Source organism: Colletotrichum destructivum, chromosome 2 (assembly GCF_034447905.1).
Source record: "Colletotrichum destructivum chromosome 2, complete sequence".
NCBI lineage: Eukaryota > Fungi > Ascomycota > Sordariomycetes > Glomerellales > Glomerellaceae > Colletotrichum > Colletotrichum destructivum.
Window position 1 is genome coordinate 3,465,115 of NC_085897.1, and position 27,048 is coordinate 3,492,162.

General features: G+C 55.3%; 5 protein-coding genes across 5 annotated transcripts; 2 read left to right on the forward strand and 3 right to left on the reverse strand.

Moving 5' to 3' along the window:
• Positions 1–7,505: 7,505 nt before the first annotated feature.
• On the forward strand, positions 7,506–8,587 carry CDEST_03269 (uncharacterized protein; the record flags this gene model as incomplete). Its single annotated transcript, XM_062919428.1, has 4 exons — positions 7,506–7,510; positions 7,575–7,639; positions 7,705–8,182; positions 8,254–8,587. The coding sequence occupies 4 exons, from the start codon at positions 7,506–7,508 to the stop codon at positions 8,585–8,587; spliced, it is 882 nt and encodes a 293-aa protein (XP_062775479.1).
• A 2,947-nt stretch (positions 8,588–11,534) lies between these two features.
• CDEST_03270 (uncharacterized protein) lies at positions 11,535–12,441 on the reverse strand (the record flags this gene model as incomplete). The annotated part of the gene is made up of 2 exons (XM_062919429.1): positions 11,535–11,926; positions 12,231–12,441. The coding sequence occupies 2 exons, from the start codon at positions 12,439–12,441 to the stop codon at positions 11,535–11,537; spliced, it is 603 nt and encodes a 200-aa protein (XP_062775480.1).
• A 5,203-nt stretch (positions 12,442–17,644) lies between these two features.
• CDEST_03271 (Putative cullin, anaphase-promoting complex subunit 2, cullin domain superfamily) lies at positions 17,645–20,698 on the forward strand. The gene has a single exon (XM_062919430.1). The coding sequence runs from the start codon at positions 17,902–17,904 to the stop codon at positions 20,671–20,673; it is 2,772 nt and encodes a 923-aa protein (XP_062775481.1). The 5' UTR covers positions 17,645–17,901; the 3' UTR covers positions 20,674–20,698.
• Positions 20,699–20,855: 157 nt separating this feature from the next.
• CDEST_03272 (uncharacterized protein) lies at positions 20,856–21,913 on the reverse strand (the record flags this gene model as incomplete). Its single annotated transcript, XM_062919431.1, has 4 exons — positions 20,856–21,239; positions 21,382–21,489; positions 21,565–21,620; positions 21,766–21,913. 4 exons carry the CDS (start codon positions 21,911–21,913, stop codon positions 20,856–20,858), a joined length of 696 nt encoding a protein of 231 aa, XP_062775482.1.
• Positions 21,054–25,929, reverse strand: CDEST_03273 (uncharacterized protein). Its single transcript, XM_062919432.1, has one exon. It carries the CDS (start codon positions 22,268–22,270, stop codon positions 22,028–22,030), a length of 243 nt encoding a protein of 80 aa, XP_062775483.1. The 5' UTR covers positions 22,271–25,929; the 3' UTR covers positions 21,054–22,027.
• Between the last annotated feature and the right edge of the window lie 1,119 nt (positions 25,930–27,048).

Sequence of the window (27,048 nt, forward strand, 5' to 3'; positions counted from 1 at the left end):
TTTGTCATCGACTGGTGGTGACTTGTGAGACCAGCGGTGTTCCGTGGGCTCTGGGTTGAAAAGGGCGCTCGGTGTTGGGTGTCAGCCGCCAAGTGCCGTGGAACAGCTGAAGATTCGGTCGGTCGACCGCAGCTGTACGCGCGTCTTTTTGCTACTGCCCAAGATGAGGAGCAAAGGGTCTTCAGAGTTGGTTTGCTCGGCAAAGGCCCTTTGGCGCCACTACATGACACATCTAAGAGGTTGACAGAGCGAGCCTGCTTCCCCGTCCTTGTACAAAGCCCAAGTCCAGGCGACCCAATTCGATCTCCGTTTCCATGGGCAGTCATCAATGTGGCAGCCAGCCATTTCTGTTGGGTTTCAGAAAAGATACAAGGATGCCGCCGGGGAACATGAGCATCTAGACATACCGCTGTGAGCTTGAGGGAATCATCGGTTCGCCGTCACTGTCGTATCCCTCATGTTTTCGGTTTTCCCATCATCTCATCCACGATGTAGGGCAATCCATGCCAGCTCGAGGGCTCTCACATCAAGGCATGCATCATAGCTGCCAAACCTCGCATCAGCATTGTCGTAATTAGCAAGACTCTCTCGTCCCTGTCAACATTTCAGGCAAAGGCGCTCTCCGGGCAACGTTGTCTAGGTAAGCACAAAACAGCACATACGCTCGCTCCGCGCTGACGCGAGCGTGGACTTCGTGAAGTTGTTGGATAACCCCTCACTGGAGACTCTTGTCGATCCGAGACTGCGTCATAGATACGAGGGGTCGTCCATGAATCCCGGAGGCATTCCCACTTAGGAAACTCGTAAATCTAACCAGACAATTGACGAGCATTCATCCGAGACCCATCCCGCTGCATCTCACGTAATCGGAGACGGCCACTGCGGTAGCAGCTGAGGATAAGCGCGACCATCTAGGGCCTTCGCGCGACATGAGTGAACTAAAGACATCGTAACTGCTCCTCTCGTATCCAGTGAATCCATCCGGACAAGAGTATTGCTAGCGAACAAGCAGAGTCATTGGTTTGTTCGTTTATCTGATGGTTCGGGTGCCCCCCCCCCCAATGTTTGCAGTCGTCACATCGGATAAATTGCATCTCCATACCGGGAAATCGGACGGGCCTGCTGCGGTTTGGACAGGGAAATTCCTGGTTACATTGAGTGTTGCGCTGTGCATCTTCGGACGCCGGTGCTTGGGTTCAAAGGGCCCCCATCCAAAATATTAGTCGGAGCACCCCCGCTCGGAGTTGTGTCTCTTCTGGTTGTGAGCAGTCCGATGATGTGAGCATCTTAGTGTTTTGGCCCGAGTCAACGAGCGCGGGCCGCCGGGGACCCTGTTCCAAGAGCCACAGGAGCGGCGGCCACACTTTACGTCTCAAGTCAGCATTGAATTAAGATACAGCTTGGCTGACTTGCGCTAGGTTATCCGTCCAATTTAGAACTTGCAACACCTTTGGGACGCTAGCTCGTGTATTGTGGTGCTGCCGGAGGTCAGATGTAATTCGGCCACAACAGAGGCCATGCAGCAGAAGTGGGAGGCGTTGCTTGTAGCTCGAGCGAGGCCACCGATGAGATTTGAAACCGCAAGAAACAGCGTGGGCTACCTCCAGGTGCGACGGCGCCAATGGCGACAGTTGAACGAGCTCCGAGGCGTAGAATTAAGACGCAGGCAAGCAGCGTTGTAACAAGACAGCTCGTGGCCGCTGTAATGGTGGTTGGTGGTGGTAGAACCGAGTGTTTCCAAGATTATCTGTGAATGAGAGTCATCGAAGAACAAGCCATGTCATGCAATGTGTGGTTGATGGGAGGTTTTTTTTTTTGGGGGGGGGGGGGGGTTGACGCGAGTATGTACTCTGTGTTTATGTACTCTATTACTCGGATGCGTTGTCTGTCTGCTGACAACCCAACTGGATTTCGGTTGAACTTGGGCGACAACTAGGCGAATAAGAGTGAATTGCAACCGACTACCGACGGCTCATTCGACGCATTATTGAGTGGGAAATGAGATGCAAGCCGCTCTGCTGATCCTCATACCTCCCTCCTTCCCAGTTTCGAGATGACGGCATGGCGTCAATGAAGGGGGTGACATTTGTTGGCTGCTGAGCGGTTTAAAAAAAAAAAAAGAAGAAGAAAAAAGCACCTTCTCGGGCAGATTATTGCGGCACCGTACGGATAATGCTCTCAGGACGCCCGCAACAAGAGCGACCAGGTCACCGGGGCAGACTCTATCCGCGCAAGCCATGGAGTCCCGAGCTCTTGCTTGGTTGGATTGGGAGTGTTTGGACTTTGGAGCCAGCATCGGTAGCGCGGCAAAGATGCGGCGCGCCTTGGGCTTGGTGTCTGACTCCCAGCCCTAAAGGGCGTCAAGGTGCGGGCGACGGCGTCATGTGCAGCTGCTAGTGGATCGGGATGTGGCCGAAACGAATTGAGGGGACGATTAGAAGGACGGCACACCCCCCAAGTTGATTCCGCAAATGCGAAACGGACGGACGTCAGCGGCAGAAGGACGAGACGGGTCAGGCTGACCGGTCAGCTGAACCGACTGACTTGACGAGGTGCAGGAGGATGAAGCGCGGCCAAGCAGGGCATAAAAAGAGGCTGCCTGGAGGCAATGGAACGAGAGGTTCGAGAATGACGGCGATGCGATTTAAGGCCCTGTCGCGATGGCTGTGCAGCGGAGTCGGTCGCGATGCGGTGAAGACAACGTAATTAGCAGGTTCTGGATATGGGATTTTGAGATTTGAGATGCGAGTGGGGAGGTTGCGCTTTGGGACATTAACTGGGGGCCGTCTAGGCTCCTGAGTTTAGCAGGAACCTTGCGTTTTACTTTAGATTTGACGACTGCCTAAGATCCCTCCCTTGTCTGTCGTTTGTCAGTCGGTCAGTCTATGTAGCCCAACAACACCAGCATGAGCGGCAAGTTTTCGGGGCCGAGGAAGGCAGGTCGATGGCAGTGGCCAGCCAACGAAGCACTCTTGGTTTCCTCGAAGTTTGCAGAAAGTCATAGGTCCTGTCCGTGTGTTTTCCCCGAGAGCAGCAATGGAGCAGCGGCAGGCAATTCCAACCCGACTTTGGGAACGGTACGTAGCCCGACGATACACTCGATCTCTACGTGCACCTCCATAAGTAACTTGGGTAGGAATACCATGGTAGATACCTAAGCAGACAACAGACAGCCTCAGCATGGTCCAGCTTGCGACGTGGTCGGTCCCCACAGGCGTGGATATAGATATCCAGGTAGCATCCAATATGCATGTCAACCATCAGTCAATTAAGCAACTGAAAGGGCTAGGAACGCCAGAGGCCGAGAGATTGGCTCACAGTTGAACTCGAATGGTATGGAGCTGTCCTAACATGCCCCCGGAAACATGATTGTGTCGATCCGAAAGAGAGAAGGACAGAAAGAAAGGAGACTAAGAAAAGGAAACAATTTTTACATTGTGTTCCTGACCAATTAATCACCTGTGAGATCTGCTGAATGAGCCAGGGCGCATGGATTACTCTCATCGCCTTTGCAATTGAGAATATTTCCATTTCGTTGGCGTGCGTATTTACGGTATGGCGGGCAAAAAGGCAAAAGGGAAAAAGGTATGGCAGTTTCGGGTTTCTGCTGACCGGCGCTACCTGGCCGTTCCACACGCGAAAACTACGCAGTCAGACAGGGCCTTCTGGCGGCAGCACCAGAAGCAAGGGCGTTTATTGCCGCCTAAGAGACGTCGAAATGACTTTGAAATTACCAAGATGGGCCAGGTGCAGCTAGGCTTTGGCGAAAAGAAAGTAGTCGTCGAGAAAAGAAGAAACAAGCAAGTGATGGAAAACCGCCAGAAAGCCAAACAGACCAGGGCGGAACAGAGAGGATGAAGGGGGGGCAAAAACGCCCGCCATCACATTGTCGAGGACTCGACATCCAAGACACCACACCACCACTTGGACTTGGGACTTGGACATTGGACAGCAAAACGCCTAGCGCACGTAGCGCACACACTGCGGCTACCCTGGCGCAGACCTCTCCCACGGCTCGTCTAACCTTCTAAATTGAGCCAAGGTACGTCTCGTTTGCCGCTGCGGCGCCGTCCGGCGTTCGGGCCAGAAGGTGAACGAACCCAAGGGCGGATGGATACGTACTATGAACATGGTTGTGCCTTGGTAATCCATGCGTATCGTACGTGCATCTTACATCCGGAGCGTTGGTGCTCGCCTGTGTCCGTACTCACACACCCGTGTCTCCCCCGGATACGGACTCGGAGCTTGCAAACAGGACAGAACCGACATGTGGCAGGGTGGGGACGGGTCTGACGACGAGAAACGGGGGACCACGCTCTTGTTGCCTCGACCAGGATTGCTTGTCTTTCATCTCGACGACGAAGTAAGACAGTGGATATACGGGCTCGGATCGAATCACTGGTCAAATCCCACATGGACATGGCCATCCTCAAAGCGGCCAGTCCATCCATGTAAGAACGGAGCCCGTATCGATACAGAAATTGCATAGGGGAGCAAAGTAGCCATCGCCGTCGTGGTTTTCTTTCCTGTCGCATCCCCGTTCTCGGCCGTCGAGGTGGTGGATGTTTAGAGGTACGAAGCCCTTGTTCTTCTGCCTTACTGTGCCGTACCCGTCCGTTCCTTACGCTTTCCTGCGTTAGTACAGGTACACGATGGAAAAAGCTAGTTCAGAAAAGGAACAAGGCCTTCGAGCCTTTCGGGTACGTACCCTGCTCCTTCCCGACAGCATACCGTCCATACCCACTCCGACCTCTGACGCCGAACGGCAGCTCCATTTCCCTTGTTCTTTTTTTTCTTCTTTTTTTCCCCGTCTCGATTTTGGTCTCAGGGGCCACGAGCAGGACAGGCAACGACAAGGATCCCGATCCTTCCTCCCAATCTTTGGCGGGTTCCCATGCTACCTTTAACTCATTATTTTGCCGCACCTGTTGTTTGCCTGCCAGTCTGGCCTGTGTCCATACGGATACCCGTGCGTCCTTTCCCATCCGTTTCGCGCGTGCGTTCTGGATCTTGGTAGGCAATTTCTCTTCTGTACGCCAACCACATTTCGATGGAGACGACCAGCCCCTAGACCGTTCGATCCCTCTACTCTCATAACCCCATTCAGTGTTCTGTTCTTCACCTTGCCTATCCAGGCATCTTTACTGTGCTGCAATGAACGGGCGAGATGAACTGGCTTCTGCATGTTGCGCTCCCTCTTTTGAGAGAGCCTCGCGGTTTTAAATACTGACCGAGTTGCCGTTTTCAGAAGCTGCTAGTTCGTACCGCGGGTTTCTTGTCCCGACGGGCAGCGCTTTCTAGACGTTTACTCTTCAGTCGGAATTCCGGTGCCGGTGCTCCCCGGCTTCCTGGCATTGCCGTCACGCTGCCAAGGGAACAGACGAACGGAAGAAGAAAGAACAATCAACCATTTGCTGCTCTCCAGCGCACCGTCGCAGCCCGTCTGACCAACCAACCTGTCACCTGCATTGTTTTTGTTTCTGCCCTGGCCAGTGCCGGGCTAGGTTTATTACGCAAAGCCGCTGTCCCGACGTACTGGCTCCCGGCCCAGCACTGCCATTTCCTAGGGCTCAATGTCCATGTCGTCCGAATATTGGCTAACACCTGGGTGCTGAAGCTGCAACTTGGACCATCCGAAGGGGGCATAGGCACGCACGGGATAGCACACCAGACAACCACGCCCACCCTCTTGTCCAGCCCACCCAGGCCAGGTCCAGCATCCCAGAGTTACGGTGTTTCGCCTCTCAAGGTTCCTTCTATCTGCACGCTTGCTACAATGTCCTCATTCACTCACTCTTCGCTCGTCTTCACCTCGAATCGTTGTCTGCTGGTTTTCGGCCCCATATCGAAACTTCTGCCTTGACGGGGAACAGAGCACAATGTCAATAAAGCTATCCGCCCCTCCTCTGATCACAGACCAGCTGGCCTGGGCTCAGGTGGCTCTAGGCCACCAACATCCGTCCCTGTTCACGACATCAGACAGGCTCAGAGTCGAGGGGCTCGTCTCGTTCGAGCAGCCAGCCAGGGCTCGAGCGATGTCATCCGTCCTCTCTCTGGCAATTCCACGCCTTCCCCCCTCTGCCCTGCCCTGCCTTACAATAACACTTTAGTGCGAACTAGCCATGGCCCTGCAGCCATCCCAGACATGGACGCTGAGGGTACCGACCGGGGCGTCTCCATTACGGCTGCCAATGCTTTTGGAGGAAATGCTGGAGCCTATCGATCCCTTCCCCGTCCCCGCCGCCACAGCCCCATGTATTTCTTCAGTTGTCGACTGTGCCCATCATATGCCCCCCTTCTTCTCGAGCAACCGTAAACCTCACTCCCCCAGGTCTTCATTCTTCCATGTCACTCTCACACGCTTACACTACAACACTGACTGCTCTTTCCCCTGCACTGCATTCTCGCCCGCGCTCACCCCCATTGACACCCCCCCGGGCCTCTAAGTAGTCTCACGCCTCTCCCTCGCACTCGCACCCCCTTTTCCACCCCCCTTGCCCGTTAAGCCACGCCCCTCCTCTCACACAATGGGCGCTCGTCCCATCCCCGGCCATTCAATCCCATCTTCTCTTCTTCCCTAGACCCCTGCCCACCCGTCTGGACTTACCTCTATGTAGTGTAGCTTGTGTCTTTGAACCTGCTCGCCTCCTGCCCTTTCCCTCTTCTTATGCAATGAAAGGGTACGTCAAGAGGTCGGGATCTGGGCTGCTAACTCCACCATACCATCTTTTTCACTGCCCACTTGCCATTTATAAGACAGTGCCCGCCTGGAACTATGAGGCTGAGATCTTTAACCTTCTGGTGATATCCAAGTTTAGCATCTGTGATCTTGTTGAAGCGAAAGCATCCACTCGACAAGCAAGCAATCCTTCCTTCCCCGGACCTCAAAATCGTTGCCTGATCATACCGGTCTCGTTATAAGTCCAACTCCGCCTCTGGTTGTCAAACATCGTCACTGGCTTGATACATCACATCAACTCGTGGACGACGCTTGGACATATAGACACACTTGCAACAACACATCTCGACATTCGACCTCCAGCAAGCTCGCCCGTATGTGCCACCCAGACTTTCTTTCTCGTCGTCCTTCTTTATCATCAATGGCTTCCAGTTTTCCAGAGTACGGTTGCGAGGACTCTTACTCACTTCCGCCCAGATCCAGAGCAGGAAGCCGCGTATCAGCTACTGCTGCTCAGTTCGCCAACATCCAGCTAGCCGATTCCCCCAGAACGCTACCGTTAGAGTCCAGCCCCTTGGCCAGGTCTGAGGCTCTCCACTCCTCGGGCTATATCAGTCCCAACCCACCCAACTCGGCAACCTTTCTCTCGACCTCCAACTCACAAGGATACGCGCCCTTCCCCCTCTTACCGCCTGAGATATTGAACGCAGAGTGGAACGAACACGAGCTACATCAGACTTCGGATTCAACCCCTCTCGTCACAGTGGATTCGGTCCAGGACTACTTATCCTATCAATCCTCTCCGCCACTTAGACTTGGAGCAAGCATGAGGTGCGCTCCTAGCATCGTTCCACTCTCATCTATAAATGCAGTCTAACATTTACCTCTCTCTCAGTACTATCGCTATGCCATTTGACCCTACGTTTACTATGGGAAGCCGATCATCCTTCACCTGGCCTGGTAAATAACTTCTTTGTCCCCCATTCCTATAAACTCCTGGGTCTTCTGACGCAAGCGACCTTAAGGCCTTGACAACAGCGAGTCAAGCGGAGCTCTTCTCGGCCACAACCTCTCGTCACTCGGGCACGCACCAGACGCCAGTCTCACACCTCCCAGCGGATCCAGATCAGTAACAGCAAGCCCGCCGCGGGGAGCTCTGACGCCTGAGCAGCGAGAACTCAAGAAGCAGAGAGATATGGCACGCCGGGACTCGAAAGCATCCCAGCGCGTCAGGAGGGCAGGGAGCAACCCATATGTCCACTCGCCACCGCTTAGCCTTCCCGACGTATCGTCAACGATGGGCGTCCCTGTCTACACGACAGCACCGGCACCCATCTCCCTGCTTGCAGAACCGACCACAACGATGGGTTCATCGTCATACCTGCCGTCCTACAGCCCGCCTCTATCGGACCACGGCTACCAAAGCGGACACCCCCCGATGGCCGCAGCTTACAACATGGGTGGCATGGATTATAGCCAATTCCAACAACCAACACATTATGGGTGCGTCAGCCGCGAGATTGGGAGGGGCAGGTGGTTGGAAGACCTGAAACTGACAAAGGACACCAAAGCAGAAGCCGACCGCCGATGCCCGTTGGACAAGACCCGAGCATGATGTACGGCGTACCGCCCTCGATGAGCGGCGGCCCCGGAACCCCGGACCAAGGAGGCCACGTCAGGGTAGTGCAGAGCCGACCCAAGCCCCAGTGCTGGGAGCACGGCTGCAACGGGCGACAGTTCTCGACTTTCAGCAACCTGCTGAGGCACCAGAGGGAAAAGTCAGGCCAGGCCGCCAAGGCGACGTGTCCCAACTGCGGGGCCGAATTTACAAGGACGACGGCGAGGAACGGCCATCTCCTCCACGACAAGTGCAAGCAACAACAGCAGCAGCAACGTCGGAACACATAGACGTTTTGTCCGTCGGGCGGGGAGCACGACAACATTCGGCTCTGTTGAACTCTAGAGCATGCGCACACATACACTCCGGAGAGGGGGAGAGGGCCCACCGAACCAACGAACCCACCAACACAGGCGACGAATCACCATCGCCAAACCAAAGTCCCTTTTACAGCCCACATATTACTGGGGCACCACCCCCCCTGGCCCTTTCGTCCCGCCTTACTATTCGATCTGTACATGCTTAGGGAGGATGTCGTATTTTTATTTTCATTTTCTTACATGCTTTCTTGGTTTTACCGCTGGGAACGAAAGAGGGAGGAAAGGGGAGACAGAGAAAGCGGCCACCAAAACAAAAAAGAGCGATGTGCCCGGCGAAGTCACATTAGGTAGAGTTGCCCGAGAGACTCGGCACAACTTGCAAGGAACGTTTTCTTTCTTTTTCTCTTGTTTCCATCTTCTTCGTGTGTTTGGTTTGGAACCAATGGTTTTCGGGGGGGGGGGGGGGGGTGGGGGGCGTTCTTTTTTTGCCTCTTGTTTTGCTTGGGTTTTTAAGGGGATGTTCTTCTTTTCTCCAGCATGGGACGGGCAATTGGGTTGTTTTCCTCCTTTGGAAGGGGGGAAACCACGACAACGATATGAACACGTCCAACCACCCCTAGCCGGTCCTCTTCAATGTCGCCATTCTTGAAATATACCCTTTCGTTAGCGTCGAAAAGAGACGCGTATCATCTACAAACGGCGCTTACTTTACCATTGAGATAGTGCTGCTACAATGAACTTACCCTGTTCCCTTAGGCAATCAGGTTACAATACACGTCATCCAAGAGAAGGAGAGAGAGAGAGAGACCCGATCCCCTGATGGTTGGCTTCTTTGTCCGCATGTGAACGCCTTGCAAGTGAGATGAAGTCCCACATCGTCTCTTTTCAGATGGCCCCTGGCAATCTGCAATCTCGAGATTGAATTGCCCGCAGCTGGCAGCCCGGAATGCCAACAAATACAAACCTCTCTCCCCTCCCCCAAAAGTGAACGCCGTTGATGGAACGGCGACTATCTAAAACGACGGGGCTTTTAGGGGGAAGGGGAGGGGGGTGATTGGGTTGTTTGGCGGCCGCCACTACGCCGGGCCCATGTCGAAGCGGCCGCGGGAAAGCAGGGCCCTCAATTTGGCAAGAGGGAGGGAACAATAAGCATTGCTGGGAAGGATTACGAGATTTGACGTGGAGACCCCGATTATGCGGCGTGGCATTTCCGATGGCTGCGGTACTCCGTGAGGGGTGTCAAGTGAGGAGATGGGAAGAGAGGAATTCGCACTAATCTCGCTCTACATCCGATGTCGTTGGATCTTTTGTCAAGCCGCCAGATGGACACACGGGTTGTGGAGGGTTCGACATCGGATGGCAAATATGTGCTGGGAGGGGGGCGACGGGCGGTGGCGGCGTTTCCAGGGAATACATTGGAAGAGGCCCTAGCTCTCGGAGTAGCTCTCCGTCCAAGGGGGGCTCGGGGGGACATGCTGGTGCATAAGCGCCAGCGCCAAGTAAGCTGTAAGCCGGGGGGCTCCCAGTGATGTCAACATCAGTTGAGCGGAGTTTTGAAGAGTGAGACGTGCTTTATCCGACTTTTGTCAGGGTATCGGGCGGAGGCACCAGGCCCCCCCCAGTTCCCAGAGATGGGGTCCCACGGATCGTGGGGCTGTCGTACCAGGAGACCGGCGGGAGTAATTAATCGTCCACGTGTGAGCGAAGGCATTTGCTAGTACCCGGCAGCGGGCAGCGGACGCGCAGAAGGCCACATCGCTTGCCATGGTCCAAGGCGGTCGATGACACCACGGGATATTGGGGGGTTTCTTGGTATTGTTGGAGTGGGTTCGCCTCGCCGCGCCGGTGCCGGATCGAGTTGGGCCGGACGGAGCTTTGACGTTTTCGCCGGACCTTGTGAGCGAGACCTTTCATGACTTGAACCGAACCTAAGTAAGTCTCAAACTACGAATCGCGCAAGAGAGTACCGGCAGGCAAAGGCGTAGAAGCAACGGCAATAGAGGGTTCGCTCGTTGTAAGTACCTGCGGTGGAACGTCGAGGAGCCGTGGAGTCGAAAGATAGTTTACCAAAATGACGGGTCGGCTGGCGTCGGATCAACGCCGTACTGAGCGGCGGAGCGAAGACCCGACACGGGGGTTGGATGCCGACGAGGAGGCTTAAGGCTCTTTCCTACAACCTATATTGCTCCGTGACATACAAGTTCTGCTGTCGAAAGCAGAAGCAGAGTCGATGAAAGCTGGTTCGACAAGGTCAAGGTGAAACCCCGAACCTTCAGTGTACTGTCCGTTTTGAGCTTGGCGATGCCCTTGGTGAAGGGTTGAAAGACAGAGTACGTAGCCAGCAGACGGAACAGGCGGCGGCCAAAACGGGATGGCGACTTGCATCTCCTCATCTGGGGGGAGGATGCAAAGGATCCAACCCAAACCCCTTCAGCCTAGTCCCAGCGGGCAATTGAAGACCCGCCCGCCGTTACAACGAACTCGGACCTGGGCCAGGCTTTGGACCTGGAACTTGGTACCTGGAACCCGGGCTCGGGGCTGTCTGGGAGCAACGGACAGTGATCGTCGCCGCAGAAAATCCAGGTTCGGTTGAGGCGACGACTGCCTCCTGCATATGGACTATCAGGGGGGTTCGCCAGAGTCGACCAGCATGCCCGGGGCCAGAGGGCCCGGGCAGAGATAGAGAGAGATAGGGAGGCACAGGCGGCGTGACCAAGACAAAAGCAAGGTATTCGGACCCAACCCTCATGGCGGACACTTGGTTGACGCTGGTCCGTCCACATTGCGGTGAGGAGGTCAGCGACGAGCAAAGAGCAAAGCGAGGTGAGGGAAATATTGGCCAGGCAAAGTACGTACTAACGCCAGGGTGGAAGGGGACGCATGTCTCTGTATTCGTCGTACGAACACTCTGCACAAGTCAAGCACTGTGCCTTGTAGATAGCCCCCACCTTCGCACGCCCCCTCCCCGGTTGGGCACAGCCGCGATGGAAATAGGACAGGGTTCCAAGTCGTAGGGGTTTATGGAGGAGGTTACAGTGCCCCCGAAATGAGAGAGCCCAAGGCCCTCCTCGATGGACGTCGAGGGCATTTGGCGATGATTGGCCTGAGGGTCGCGGGGGGTTGCAACGCGACCAGCCCTCTTTTTAGGCATCGAAATTAGATGGAATCCGATATGGTTCAATATCCCCAGAGCCGGGACGGAAAGTTGCTTCTTTGTCAAATGAGGCTTGGAACGGGCCGTCCGGGTGAGGAGGAATAGGCGGGCGATGAGCGGCGGCGGCGGCGGCGCACGCACGCGGCGCACGGCGGCTGTTGTTGCTGGCGGTCACCGTCAGGTCGCTGGGATGATGACGAGGATGACGAGGATGACGAGGATGACGAGGATGACGACCTCGTCGCTTGTTTCTCTGCAGACTGCCACGATCCCAAATCCCTCGTTGGCCGAACGGACCCGCGGAAGGACTCGTGCATTGGACCGTGGACAAGGTGATGCTGCGTCAAGGGCGTGTCATCCTCCCAAATGCAGCGGGAGACGCCCGCATACACGCAGCCCTGGCCGAGATGAGATCAACGTGGAATTGAGGAGCCATCCGTATGCAACGTGGTGCCCTACATCGTATGTAGTGGAAGACGCCGTGGGTGCCACCCGGTTGGTGTGCAGGCCCCGGGGGCTGGGACTTGAAAGCGTCGTGGAAAAAAAACAACCGACGAGAGCGAGGAACGGAACCCACGCGAATGTAAGTCGTGACTGGATGGCCCGAGTGAGAGCGGGGCCCAGCGCGGCCTGTACCCAGGTAACTTGCAAGTGGAAGGCAGGCCCTCATCCGATGGACATGGGGAAGAATCTTGGTGCCTACCTCCCTCCCTAACTATTTGCTACAGTACGGATACATGTGTACGTATCCGTACCTACTTCGAAGGAAGGGGGAGTCCCCTGGAAGTAAGCTACAGGTACAAGTTTACAGAGGGTACGAGGTTTTGTGCGTCTCGACGCGAGGCACGTCGCCTATCAAACTGCCAGTGGTTTCTGCTTGCGCTGCCGGCGGCTGATTACCTATACCTAACGGCAGTAGTACGCAGTCTCGGAAGGTGAGAAGGGGGAGAAGAAACGGCCAGCTGTATCCGTAGGGAGGCCGGACATGGTTTCGTTTCTTCATCGCCACTTCTTAGGTCGGTACGTGGGGACATGCATACCCCATGATTTTCGGTCCCGAAGTCTCGTCCGAATTTCCCTCTCTCTGTCGGGTTCAGTTGATGAACCCAGCAACAATACGTGTAAACAACCACACCCTGGACCTTGGGCATGTTGTTGTCGGAGACTCTCCGCCCCCAAACCCAGTGAAGAAGAAGAACAAGAAAAGAAATGGAGCTAAGCGACGGGCTCAAGTCGCTACCCGAAACTCTAGCAAGGACCAAAAGCTGATACCTATTGCAACCCCAGCTTTTGCCAAGCAATGTAGCGACTCCCAGCTGGCTTTTCGGTGTATGAATAATTTAGCAGCAACGACCCATCGCCCTTCCTCCACTCCCAAATGCCCTCGGTGTACAGAGTACGGATACTCTGTACAAAGTACACTGCACTCCCCTATCCGCTGCTCTCTACCCGACCCTTCTCGAGGAAGCCCGAGAGCCCTGCCCTGCGAGGCACATGGCGTGCAGGGAAGTGCGAACTGGGAGGTCGAGGCGACAGAGCTGGATGCGTGGAGATAAGCGGCTTTTGCGGGAACGGACGCGGAGGCCGGAAGGGAGGGAACCATTGGTAATCCTAGAATCCGCAAGGCAAGTGCGCAGGTAAGACAAAGAGGGGAAACGGCTGATTGAGTCAGATCATTTCTCGCAACTCGCCTGCATCGACAATCAAGCATGTCCGCAAAATGCCGAACCATTCGAGTGGGTGACACGACGCAGTCAAGCACCGTAAGCCGCGCGCACGATTGTTATGGCCAAATGCGTTCTGCTGAACAATCAGTCGAGCTCCCCATCGCCTACATGGATTCTCCGACTTCGAATCCTCTATACGTATCGGGAAACGTGCTTTTGGCCCTTTGCAGACTCAGCCGGCCTTTCTTGGTTTGGACCGGGCGATCGTTCGCTAACAATCCTGTTCAAAGGGGTGAAAGTTGCAGCAGGGGTTTGGGGGGGGGGGGGGGGGGGGGGGCTCCCCCACTGATACTGCCCCCCCACGAGAGTCACCTTGGGCTCGATAAATGGTGATCAGTGGCTTCAGTCCGAGAAGCGCGATCCGGTGGCTTCCCGTGCTAGAGGATGCTGGCCTCTGCGGACGACTCTGTCTGCTGTCACGACCCGATCTTTCTTGGAGGAGATTGCAGTTATTAGAGTGGCCTCATGCTCCACATGAACATACCGGCGGACCCAGTGGGTTGCAGAGAACCCTAGACTCGCCGCTCGCCGTGGCAAGCCGACCCTAGTCCCGAGCGGTCGTGCGTGGTCGGCCCCGTCACGCCCGTCGGGGAATGTCTGCGAACGGGGGACTGAGCCCTAGAAGCGTCGGGCATGTCGGTATTCTTCTCCGGCCTTCGTCTCGCCAAGTCCATTGCCCATCACCGACCGCGTCCGTATCCGCACCCGCGTCCGCCAGAAGAAGCTCAGCTAGCACTTTCAAGACTTCTAGGACTTGCTCTTCGGGAATGAAAGACGGGAGACGGAAACCGAGACGGGTAGGACTCGGCAGAAACTTGCGAAAAAAACAATAATCGCTAAATCTGCGACAGGCCAGGGGTCCATCGGTTTATTGGGGAAAATGACATGACCGCTGCCAGGAAGCCTCTTTATTTGCTGTGTAAGTATTTCCCTTTCCTTTTTTTCTTTTCTTTTCTTTTCTGTCTTCCCCTCCATTAGTGACAGCACAGGCAGCCAGAGAGGGGGCTGCTAGGCCATCTCGCGTCGGGTGTGCCCCTGAAATGACGATCCCGTCAATACCGGTGACCCAGTCCATCATCGTAAGAAGTGCTAGAATCTCTAACAAATTGATATGGCGGCCAATAGTCCTGGTGAGGCCGACCAGTCGATTGTCAAGCGCATAAGACTCTCCTCCCCCACCATTGCGTTGAACGTAGTCTGTAGATTGGGGGCCAAGATCCGACTTTCAGGGCCTCGCTTTACGTAAGCTGCCATCCGCCGCGGTCCAAAGACTCGGTAAGGCAGGGGGTCCATAACTTACCGCTCTGGGGAATCCTCTCAACTCCCCCAGGCAGGTGAGGTTGCATCGGGAATACCCACTCCGCGAGCAAACGACGGGTCGTGACAGTTCCGGGATGCTGTGCTCGTCCTGCCTGCCTGCTTCCCGCACATGATTGGATGGAATACTCGACGACGTCCAATTTTCAGCACACCTCGGCTTTCATTGGCTGTTGTGCGAGCTCCAACTTCATTCCTTCATGACTCACTGTGCGCCTGCTATTCGACCGTCGAGATAGCGAGGTAGGCGCAGCAGTTCGAGGGAGACGCTGGACGACAGCTCGGCCTTATTGCCAACTGTATACTCTTGGGGATCTTGAAGGTGTCGCAGCTGACCGTCGTGCCACTTCGGAGTTATAGAGTTGCGGTGACCGCTAAGTCTTACGGCTATTGACCCCAAGGCGGGAACATGTCGTCTAAATCAGTGACACTTTGTTTGGAACCGCCTTCGCAAATCTCTGGCCGAGAATGCGATGTCCTATTTGTGCTTGGTTGGCATTCCGAGGCGGGCCATCTCAAATTCATCCGTCGCGACCAAGTGGGATCGGGAGCCCTAGGCTTATTTAGTCCAGAAGGCCGCTTACTAGTGCACCAGGCCTTCATGGGAGAAGGGAATAACCGCTCGCTAAATGTGTTGAGGCCTTCGACACTTTCGAATAGGAAGACCGACTTCCAGGCAACAGAATTATCTCAGTCCCACCGGCAGGTTGCGTGCCCAGAAAACGATTCAAGTTCAAGGCTTGATGCATCGCCTTTCCGGTCGGCAACAATCCGTCACTCACCCCGCGCCGTCTTTCTGCTTCTCCTCAGAAGGCTGGCGACCCAAAGCCAGCCCTGCGAATCTCAAAGTGACCAGGTTCACACCAGGTATCGTTTGTGTGATGTGTGTGGCAACAATGTGCACAGACGCGCTGCCAGTGCCAATTTGAAGAACAACAGGCAATGGCCGCTGTTGACGGCTAGTGATTCATGGTTGGGGAGCAGGGGCTGGTCCATAAGGCCATGGTGGAATGCCCACATGGAAGCTCTGGAAAAGCCACTGCGCCACTTTCGGGTATGCATCTCTCGTCTACCGGGTATGGTGATTTGTGAGCGAGCGTCGACGGCCACAGAGCTACGATCCCCAAGGTGCGGGCGTTACTATTAAGAGGATTACAAAGGTACCATTGTTCGGGATCCGGGCCTAAGGTTGATGTAGAGAAGTCAGTCGTGGACAGTGTTGAGCTAGCCCGGGGTGCTGTGGGCTCCATCTGCGATTCCAAGTTCAGCAGTTTATGGTCCAAAGACGCGTGGCTCTACAAAGAAGCCTGCGAATGGTTGGGCATTATATGGCATAACATGGAGTTCCTTGGTCTGGTCATCTGCAGTCGGCTTACTGGAGGTCGTCCGATATAAGGAGCCCAACGTTAACTTCAACACGAGACGTTAACGAGCCGCTGTCTGAGTTGGTCCCAGCTCTTCATTTTCAGCCAAACCATGGGCTCATGTAGTGGCATTCCCCCACTTTGAATGAGGAAGCTTGATGTCTCATGAAGCTGTGATCGGACATGGCAGGAGCTCATTAGGGAAAGGCCGCGATGAGTCGGTGTTTGAACCACTTTTTGGTCGACCCGTCTAGGCCTCGATTCGCTCGTTAGTCCCCGACTAAGTCTCCCAGACGAAAAGGCGAGCCGTCGATGCGCGATGTCGATCTGCACAAATATTGTGTACCCAGATGACGCGAGAGCTGCTGAATCTTGATAGCGTATCGCTTTGGCTGTGGCTGTTCACAGCGCCCGCTGCTTGTGATGGCCTTGGTTATTCATGACGATCGAATGGCGAGACCTGTTGACAATCAGGTCTGTCTGTGGTTTCTCGGACGGGTTTGAAACTGTCCACGACGTAGCGCAATGACCAGAACTGTTCCACGTTTAGATACGAAATGTGTAAGTCGCTAGCAGGGACAGGTAAGGTCCACGCTTGCAGCGGCAAAAAGGAAAAAAGATGAAAACACCGATAGTCCAGCCTGTCAGATCACATCCGGGACTCTTTGTAATGAGTGGAGAGCAGTGAGATGTTGCACCTTGATTCCAAACAACCAACCCTCTCTCGACGGTGTAGCCAGCCTCCCCTGGGGGACGCTTTGCCATCTTCTCCGAAGCCCCCCCCATCCCCTGGGTTTTGGCACCTTGCCGCTTCTCTTGTTTCTTTTGCATAACGCCATGTAACGGAAGACTGATTCGAGGCTGTTTGGATAATCCTTCGATCAGTTACCCCACACCCATCGTATGTACGATGCCAGTTGAAGACGTATTTGTACACCTGCTTAGCAGGGAGCGCCGGCTGCGGGCGCATCAGGCGATCGGTCATGAACCTATTGCAACGATCTCGAAGCAATCTCCTCTGTAGCTTTGGAGCTGTGTTCGCAGGTACGGATGGAACGACCTGGTGCATTTGCGGGCAATCTCACGTGAGGCCAGTATTTGTTTCGAAATCTAGACCGGTTTGCCAGTGGTGAAGATCCCCGATAGCGTAGATAAGAGCAGGGGTACCGCAGGTAAGCGAAAGAGAAAGAGAGAAGAAGACACTGAGGGGGGAGGGAGGGGGGAGTGGTTGTAGAAAACAAGAATGACACTCGGGGCGTAGATATAAGTAGAGGAAAGGATCGAAGTATACTGTGTTCAATATAGTGCGTCACTCTGACTTGACACATGGCACCTCTTTTGCTCGCGCGTGCTGGGCATCCCTTCGTTTGGACTAGGAAGCCGCGCTAGCGCCTGTCGCCTGCTGCAAGACGAATAAGCGCGGGGCTGCGATAGGCTCAGAGCCCCATCCCAAATTTGAAGCATCCAACACGCACTTTAAGCGCAGCGCTTAATCGGCTCATCACTACCATCACTACCACCACCTCCACCATCACGACCGACCCGACAAAAGTAAACACAACCATCCGAATGAACAACTGACGACGACAGAATACGTGAACACGGAAATTGTTGCTCCTCCCGTATCGAGCCGCCACATCGTTGTCGTCGTCGAGACTCTGCGATGAGGCAGGCCTCGAATCCTTCCGCTTGAGCACATCCAATTGTGGATATTACGCCGCCATGGTTGCCACAATGAACGCGTCCTCCAGGTGGAGCGGCAAACGGCAAAACGTCTTCAAGTCTGTCTTTGACACGGACATATCGCAGCCCACTCCGTACTCGACACCATCTCAGAGGTTCGCCTCCCAGGGAGAGCCATTCGGCGGTCCCCCACCTCCGCCCTCGCCAGCACACCATCAGTCGCCCTCGCGCGCCCAGTTTGCCAGCAGCAGTAAACTTTCGGATTCTCAAAGCTCGCTTCCATCAACCCGCTCCAACGCTCTTCCTTCCAATCAAGCCAACGACCAGATTAGGTGGGATCGAGCGTGGCACGTGGTGACGAGCCGTATTCAACTTCCCCCATCGGTGGCCGCTGAGGACTCATTCGGCACACTGGCTCCCGAGTCTCAAGACTACGATGCGGACTTCTACGACAGTCTTAGCCTGGTTCTCAATCCCGGGAAGCATGCCCAGCACGCCGCCACCACCGAAGACATCCTCTCCTGGCATACCCAGCAGGTCCGCCACCACTTTGCCCAGCACGTCCTCCCCCTGTTATCTGCATGCACCACATACGGTGACCAGGCTCAGGTACTCCTCGGAAGTATTCATACGCTGGAGGCAGCTCACCGCCAGTACCTCTATGGGCTGTCCCTCATCGTGCGGGGCCTGGACAACAAGCGTGCAGACATCGCCGCCGACAAGTTCAGGCGTGATTTGCACGCAGTTATCGGTAATTCTATGTCGCAGGCGCTTATGGGATCCCTCCGAGCCGTTCTGGGTCGCTTAACGAGGGTGATACTGGGCATGCAGGCTCGGTCTTCCTCCGGGGCATCTAGCGGAATTGACTTGCAAAGGAACAGTCAGGCAGCAGCAGTACCAACACCAGCACCCGCAGTGGCAGCGCGGCAAGAACTCCTGCAGCTGATCGAGACACTGCACAAAGTTGGACTTGCTGGGGAGAGGTTCCAGGTCTTACTCGCCGAGCTGATGGACGCCATGATGATCGAGCATGTAAAAACATCCTTCGCTGGCGTATGGACACAGTCAAACGCAGGCAGCGGGAAGGATGCTCCGCGCGCCTCGTCGGTTTCTCGCGCTGCGAAGCTTGGCGCGCCTTCGCACTGCATCACAGCACTCTGCGATTGGGTCGAGAACCACTACTCGCGGCTAGCAGTCGAAGTGTTTGCCCGCCTCGGCAGCGGGGACATTGCTTGGGCCGATGTCGAGAAGTGGAAGGAGATTGCAATCGGCCGCTTGGCCGTCATGCGCATCCAAGAACTTTTTGACATTGTCCTGCAGTGGCCTGAAAGCAGAGGAGCCTTGGACGACCTCCGCAGCGCTATCACTACGCCTCAGAGACGCTTGCAACTGACGGATACATTTTCGGCTGCATTGCAGAAACGGTTGTTGCATCCTGGCAGGTCGACGCTCGACATACTCCGGGTGTACATCTCCATGATTCGGACTTTCCATGCTCTTGACCACTCCAAGGTGCTTCTGGACCGAGTGGTACATTCGCTCCAGCTTTATTTGTGCCAGAGAGACGATGCCATCCCCATTGTTGTCACGGGACTCTTGTCCAATCCGGACGACGTTCACACAGAAGCAAGCAAAACGAAGCTCGTCGAGCTGGCAGTTTTACTCAATGATCCGTCACAGCAGCGGCGTCCTGCCACGGATGAAGAGGAACTGGACTGGGACGACATGGGGTGGATCCCGGATCCCGTGGATGCTGGCGTCAACTACAAGCGTCCCAAGTCGGAGGACGTCATCGGAACACTTATTAACGCTCTGGGCTCACAGGACATCTTCATCAAAGAGTTTCAGAACATCATCGCAGAACGGCTGCTGTCCACGCAAGCCGAGTTCATCCAAGAAATCAGGGTGCTCAATCTACTCAAGAAGCGGTTCGGAGATAACGCCCTGCAAAACTGCGATGTCATGATCAAAGACATCCAAGACTCGAAGAGAGTCGATTCCATCATCTCCAAGACAGTCAGGACAGGCTACATCGGTGGACCCGTCCGGAAGTCCAAGGAGCTGCCGTCCTACCACACGAAGATTCTCTCTCGGCTCTTCTGGCCGACGATGGATAGGGAGCACTTTATCCTTCCACGACCCGTTGCAGAGGTCCAAGGGCACTACGATGACGAATTCGAGCGTCTCAAGTCTTATCGCAAGCTGACATGGCTCAACAATCTCGGTAACGCCACCGTCAGCCTCGAGCTGGAAGACAGAACTGTCGAGAAAGAGTGCAAGACGTATGAAGCCGTCGTCATCTTCGCTTTCCAGGAAGACGCAACCTACAATGGACCACTTCCCGTGCGTCGTACCATCGACCAGCTCGAAGAGATTCTCCAGATGGACGATGATCTTATCCGGTCTGCCATCTCCTTCTGGATCAGTCAGCGTGTCCTTCGCGAAATCGAGCCGGGCAAGTTTGTCGTCCTGGAGAATCTGGATGATGATGTCAACGACGGTGCAGACCCCGCGGTACCAGGTCCAGACGAAGTACCTGTCCCCAAGTCGGGTGATCTTTCGCCCAAGAAGCCCAACGCGCTGGACGCCAAAGAGCAAGAGCGGCGACATATGTACTGGCAGTTCATTGTCGGCATGCTCACGAACTCGAGCCCGGCCATGCCGCTGGGCCAGATCGCCATGATGATGAAGATGCTGATCGCGGATGGATTCCCCTGGAGCAACGAGGAGCTGCAGGAGTTCCTTGCGGAGAAGATGGCGGAGGAAGAGTTGGAATTGACGGGCGGCAAATACCGACTGCCCAAGAAATGAGCGGACGTGCGTATGTTGTTCCTCCTGTGAGGGGGTTGAAAGAAGCATGGCGGGACCGAAATATGCCAGGCTTCTCAAATAATAGAGAGCACGTAGTGCCATCTGTGCCAAGTGTGTAGACGGCAGGCCTAGCCGTCCCCAATACAAAACATGATACCCATCATTCGAACCCCAGTGATCAATCACATTGAAACTCTGAAAAGGCCATCGCATGTAGATATGTAGCGGGGTTTCCACTGGTCTTGTATCATGCCGGGGGCAACGTCTCGGTCCCTTGGAAGGCGAGGGACAGCGATTGGGGCCGAACCCTCGGGTCTAGAGTCAGCTAGACCCGGTGCTAGGGAGGGCATCGACGATGGAGAGTCACTTGCTGGGTTTAAGATGCAGGCGAAACGGGGGCTCTTGGTCCCGAGGTCACATAGTTGGGACTTGTTTACGACGGCAGGAGAAACGCGGCTCGCCGGGCGCAGAGCGAAGACAACAAGACGAGGGGCCGAGGCCACCGTGGCATCCTCGAGCACATCTACGTTCCGGGAGAGAACCTTACCGACGCCTAAGATAGCTAGCTAGCCTTGGGGAGAACAGCAGGGTTGCCGGGACACATTATCATGACCATCTTCCGACCTACAAAAAGAAAGGGGAAAAAAGCCCGGACGCGAATGCCACCTCCGCTTGCCTGCCCAGGCGCCAACTGACGATTGTTCAAACAGCCACGGCCAGAATGACTACGCCGTTGGCATGTTGATCCTCAACCCCACAGAAGAGAAGAAAAATGTACCCTGGATTTCCTCGAGAACGCATGCGACGGTAAGCCGGCTACTAGCCAACGCGCAAGTAATCGGACTTCCTTCATTTCATTACTGAAATGCAAGCTGAATAACGGGCGCTCACAGCAGCCCGGCCATGGATGCCATCGTCCGACCTAAAGATATTGACGTTGGGGCAGGCTTCGACGTATACAGTCTTGCAGATCCGCGGCCCGAGACCGCTGTCGATACTACGGCCATTTTCAAGGACGACGCCCAACTCCGGCCCCGGTCAATATATCTCCACAGCCACCGAGAGGAACCATTGGGTTAAAGCATCTGCCACCACTCGCATTTCGTTCGGGCTCCCTGGCGAAGGACGAGGTTGCATCCTCCGGGGCGTGCTCGGTACCGGGATAAAGAGGAGGTATAGTACAGCTCAAGGCGCCGGAAACTAGGCCGAGGAAGTTGATCGCCATCTCTACCAAGGACATTGTTTTGATGTCGGGGATTCTGCTGTGAAGGGCATAGTCCGTCTCGGGGGGTTCCGTTCAGGTCGACATTGAGCCACCCAGCTCCGAGGCGAAACGATACGATTCCGTATAGCATTACTGGAACAGCCTCAGCAACGTCTCTCCTTTGTCCTTTTGGATGGCTTTAGTCCATGTGGCCCTTCCAGAGAGATACTGAACCGGGCCACGGCTCAAACGGCGATGATGTAGCATCGATTTAGGGGCACAATCTGGGATTCCCCCTGTAGCAGCCAGCCCAGAAGGGAACGAAACAAAGTCTAGATCTCGAGTGCATGCTCGGTCCCCAAAGTCATCCGCTTCTCTTGAATGAAATGGCATTGGTGGTCGCTGGTCCCGTCACTTCAGGATTGTGCGCCACAACAGCTTGCTGAGTACTTTGGCCCCGACTCCCGTCACCTAAAGAACCGTGCGATGGCAGCAGTCATCACTGCCAGCGCAGGCGTAGGACTTGTTGGGCATGCGCCATATGCGCTCATGGACGTTCAATGGAACGTGTCATGTTCGCCAGATGTCAAATCAGAGTGGTTGAGGGAAGGGACACTAGGAAACCTCGGAGCAATAGCAACAGGACGACGAGCCCGTCTTGTGTCCGCAGCCGGTCTCGGCCCTTGCTTGGGGTTGATGTAGGTATCCTGCACCCTTGTAGTCTTCGTGACGCCAAGGTGTGGTGAGGTGAGCGACGCCGCGGAGGTTCAGGGCCGACAAAGCCGAAAGCGATGGGGTCCGACATCATCAGTCGGGGGAGTATGTGACCGGCGGCGGCCTCGCCATTCTTCCTGCTGGGCCCGCCAAGCGCAATCCAGGCATGGTTCCGAGTCAGCCGTCGGTCGTCGGCGGACCTGAAATCGGAGCAGGAGACAACCCGAGAGTAACGAACCATGGAACAGCCAACAGCCTCGGGCAGATCAAGTTTGACACAGTTTGCCCGTTTGTGTCGGTGCGGGGCATGTACGAGACAGGCCAGGCGACAGGAGGCTACCACAGCCAACAAAGCGATGATGGCGTTTGCTGGTGAGAGATTGCTGCAAGCGCGCGGGCTGGGAATGGCATGCACGGGTTGCCCGCACTTGAGAGCAAGACCCATTGGGCGACTGTTGACATGCCATACAACACCAGGCTAGTCGGCTAAAACATCAATAGAGCAAGGTCGGGGCAATAATGCCTCTTCGTTTGCCATGTTCTGTCGGGTTGTCAAACCGCCGGTCAGCTTGCCGCATTCGTCGTGTCGGCCCGCCATTGGTGATGAAAACATGGAATAAGATCAGCCGTGAAAAACATTTGATGCTCGAAACCACGCAATGCTGGGATGTGACGTGTGGGCTACATGACGGGGGGGGGTGATTGTGAAGGCGCGGGCCATTGGACCTCGGTGTCGTGCAAGCAAAGGGCCAAACTAGGTTCAAAGATCGGAGAGAATAGGCGGTGATGATATATATGCCAAGAATGTTCTCCTACGAGCCTGATGATAGGCGATGTCGATGGTGCAGAAAGCCTCGCGAAACCAAACGTCGGGCAAGCTTCATCGCTTCTCGTGGCCGTCGACATGGCACCTTGCGGGTAGGTCAAGAACCGAGGGTCGAATTCGTGACGACCAACCCCCTCACCGCACGGCCAGGTTGTGTTTGTCGTGCGTGCGGCAAAAGGTTGCCGACGCAAAATGAATAGAAAGTTTGCTGGTACATGATGAGGGCGCCCTCGAGCGACTATGGACAATAGTGCACCGAGATCCGACATGGATTGGTACGCCTGGCGGTGGGCGAAGTTCCTGACTCAACGGCGGCGTGGGTGAAGCGACTACATCCCTGACGAGGTACCGGAACCCTGCAGTGGAGGGCGATATGAGACGAACGTCAGAAGCCAGACGACGAGGCTTGACGGTCGCAGTTACAGACACTCAGGAAGAGGGAAGAAAAGGTTCGTTCAGTCGTACAGGTAGTGGATCTGTAAATGGTCAGGCGACAGGCAGGTAGTCAGACAGGGAGTTCGGAGAGTCCACCGGCAAGCCTGCGCAGCACGATGTAGTGTACGGATGGTGTACTTGTACAGGCAGTCTGAGAACAAGACATGGATGATGGATAATGGATGATGGGACCGACAAAGAAAAGCGGCGGGCGAGAGAGTGGTAGTGTCGACGCTTTATCTTAGCGCGAACCAGGGTCCCAAGGATCGTCGCGGGGATGTCGCTGTATTGGAAAGCGAATGAGAGGCGAGGTAGGCGACCGAAAAGGGTGTCCGAGCCAATCGATAAGCGTCCTTTTCGGGAGCTGGGTTGTCTGGATGTCTATCTGTCTTGGTCTTCCCCAGGACGAAGCCGCGGGGGTCCTTGTTCGTGCCTCGTGTCTGAAAGTCAGTAAAATTCATTTGGCAGGGGGGGTGAGGAGAGGGGGTGCTCAGTAGGGAGAGGGGGAGTTGGTGGTGAGGAGGGGGAAGCTGGAACTAGTTATGACGTGTGACGCTGACCAGAAATCCCACTGAACGCTTTACCGACATTTGTCGGTACTCAAATCATGGGGCTCTCTCTCGTCTCGTCCATTGCCCGAGTCGAGCGGATTGAGGCGTAAGTCCAACGCTAAACGACGTCTGCCGTACGACGGCAAGAGGCTAAGTTAGGTGATGGATGTGAGAATATGAGTCACTGCAGTAGAAGTAAAAGATGACGCCGAGCGAGAGGGAGCATGGCTGGGCCTCCGCCGTGTTTGTCCAGGGACGAACAAGCGGCCCGGCACCAATGCTCTAGGTTCAAAGCCCCCCTCCCTAAGGGGAGCCCTTCCAAACCCTCAGCCGTCCAGTCCCACTCTGCCTGCGACCGAGTAACGAGCGGGAAGAGAAAGAATTAACGGAATGAAATGGCGTGACATCATCACACAAGCTGACAAGGTATGACGAGACCACGACGACAATAGAGGGACTGAGTGAGGTATTGATGTAGGCTTGCACCAACCGACATTGGTTGGTCTGGTCGCCAGCCCGCCCACCCACCCGTACGGACACCCTGCTAGCCCCCCACCTGATGGTGGTCGTGCGGCGTGCCCGTGTGTGACGGCGGAGTGTCTTCTGCCGGCCGGCAAGTCGGGGAGAGGGCGGGAAGGAGGACGAGCAGCAGCGGTCTATCGGTCTAGTCAACCGGGACGGCATTTGGCGACTGCCTGCTTGACGGAAGGACGAAGCGACGCTGAACTGCCGAGGACGACGTCTCTCGACTTGATACGGCGTTTTGTTCGCGCTCTGGCAAGGTAAGTTGAACTGGTGGTCGCTGGTTGGCAAGCCGGATTGCTCATCCTTTGCAGCCACCTTCTGCAGCGGAGCAGTGTGTATGTGTGTGTTTGCGTGTGTATTCAGCCATCGAGGGGAGCTGCCAGTATGGCAGGGCAGGCTACCTTGACGATGCGCTCACCGGGGGCCACCTTCATGAGTGCTGAGTGGGTTGATGAATGAATTTGTTGGCCAGGGATAGGCAGGCGGGCTGTTGCGGCGGCATCGTGAGTCTGTCAGGCCGTCGTTCCTCCAAGGCATGTTTCGCGCACCAAAACTATGCATGTTGTGGAGATTGTGTCAAACGGGGATACCTTCGCCTGCAGCGACCAGGAAAGGGTTCGTTTGCAACCCAAGGGAGCCATGGGAGCCGTGCTTTTTGTTGTTCTTGTTGTTGTTGCTGCTTGGGTTGGGCTGCTGGCTGGTTGGCTGCGGGGGGAATATGCCAAAAGGCGTAGCGTCTACGAGTTGCATGAACCGGGACAGCCACACAAACACATGGGCCGACGACGGGGTCGAGCTGAGGAGGGGAGAGGTTGGTGGCATCAAAGACTTATTTTAAAGACGGACGACCTTGGGAGTAACTGGTGCAACCTTGCAAACGAAGGAAGCCTGAGATTACAAAGGGCCTGGTCCGGACGCCCAAGTCCAGGGTCTCTCATTCTATTCGTCAGATTGGCACCAGCAATTGAATGTCCGTCTGTCTTGCTGTATCTTATCTTGCTGTACGAGGAGAAATGTACGGCAAGCCGAAACCCTGCTGGCGCTGCAAAGGGCGAAGGTCGGGTTTTGTAACACCTGACAAGCCTGCCTTGGTCGGGCAGAGAGAGGCATCACACGGTCCTGCAGGTATTAGACTGAAGACAAAGCCCCCGCACCGGAAGCGATACCGCATCGGGTGGCGGGCTCCTGTAGGAATCCGGTGCCGGCCTTGTCAGGTCAGTCACCAAGCGTCATAGTGTCAGCAGAGCAAGACTGAAAATATAAGGCAGTCAGCCACTGGTTATTTTTTTATTTAATTTTTCACTGATGTATCCTCCCAGCTACAAGACCTGGTCAGCCACTGCCGTGTGCTTGATCACCTATCTAATTATCCGTCCTCCAGGTCGATTATTGGAATGGCGTGGTATGTCTTGCTTGGACCGGCCGAGCTTGCAAAGGCTCATGTGAGCACATCTGAAAGGGGCATGGCCTGGCTTGCTTTGCTGCCGGGCCCAGCCTAGAGTACTGAGACTGCAACCATGCTGACACACACATAGACACACACCTACGCCTCCCGGGGCCTTGCCCATTTTAGGTGGTTTATTGAACAAATGCATCGTTTGACGTTTGGTCAAATCTTTATTATAAGTCGCCGTCGCACTGCGAGACCAAATGGTTTCTTGTTGTTTTTTTTTATAAGAAAAATTCTACGGAGTACTATGTTAGTCAATTCTTTTCTTGATTTTCAATTACTACTGCCGTTAGGGATTTATTGGAGGAGGTGGAGGAGGAGGAGGAGGAGGAGGAGGGGTTGGACTGAAGTGCTCCTCCGTTCGGTCTGATCAGCGGGCGTACGTGACACCGGCTGCTTTCGGTCCAGAGCCCCTTCCCCGGTGATGTTGATGCGGGCCGGTGATGCTGAGGAGTCTGGGAGTTAAGGACGAGTATTGGTGCTGATGCGGTGGCTTTCTCTCTCCATCTCTCGCTTCGACGAAACATTTGCATTCTACGTGCTTCCCAGCAGCTCTTCCGATGCTCCTCCCTCCAGCTCGAAAACCCCAACGTCACAGTGGAAACTTACGCCGACCGACAGCCCTCCAGGTGGCATTTGCACCCATCACCCACCCACTTTCGGTCGGCTG

Bases quoted from the DNA above. Each gene is read 5' to 3' on its own strand.
- CDEST_03271 (XM_062919430.1), top strand. From the start codon at position 17,902: ATGGTTGCCACAATGAACGCGTCCTCCAGGTGGAGCGGCAAACGGCAA.
- CDEST_03273 (XM_062919432.1), bottom strand. From the start codon at position 22,270: ATGCCATTTCATTCAAGAGAAGCGGATGACTTTGGGGACCGAGCATGC.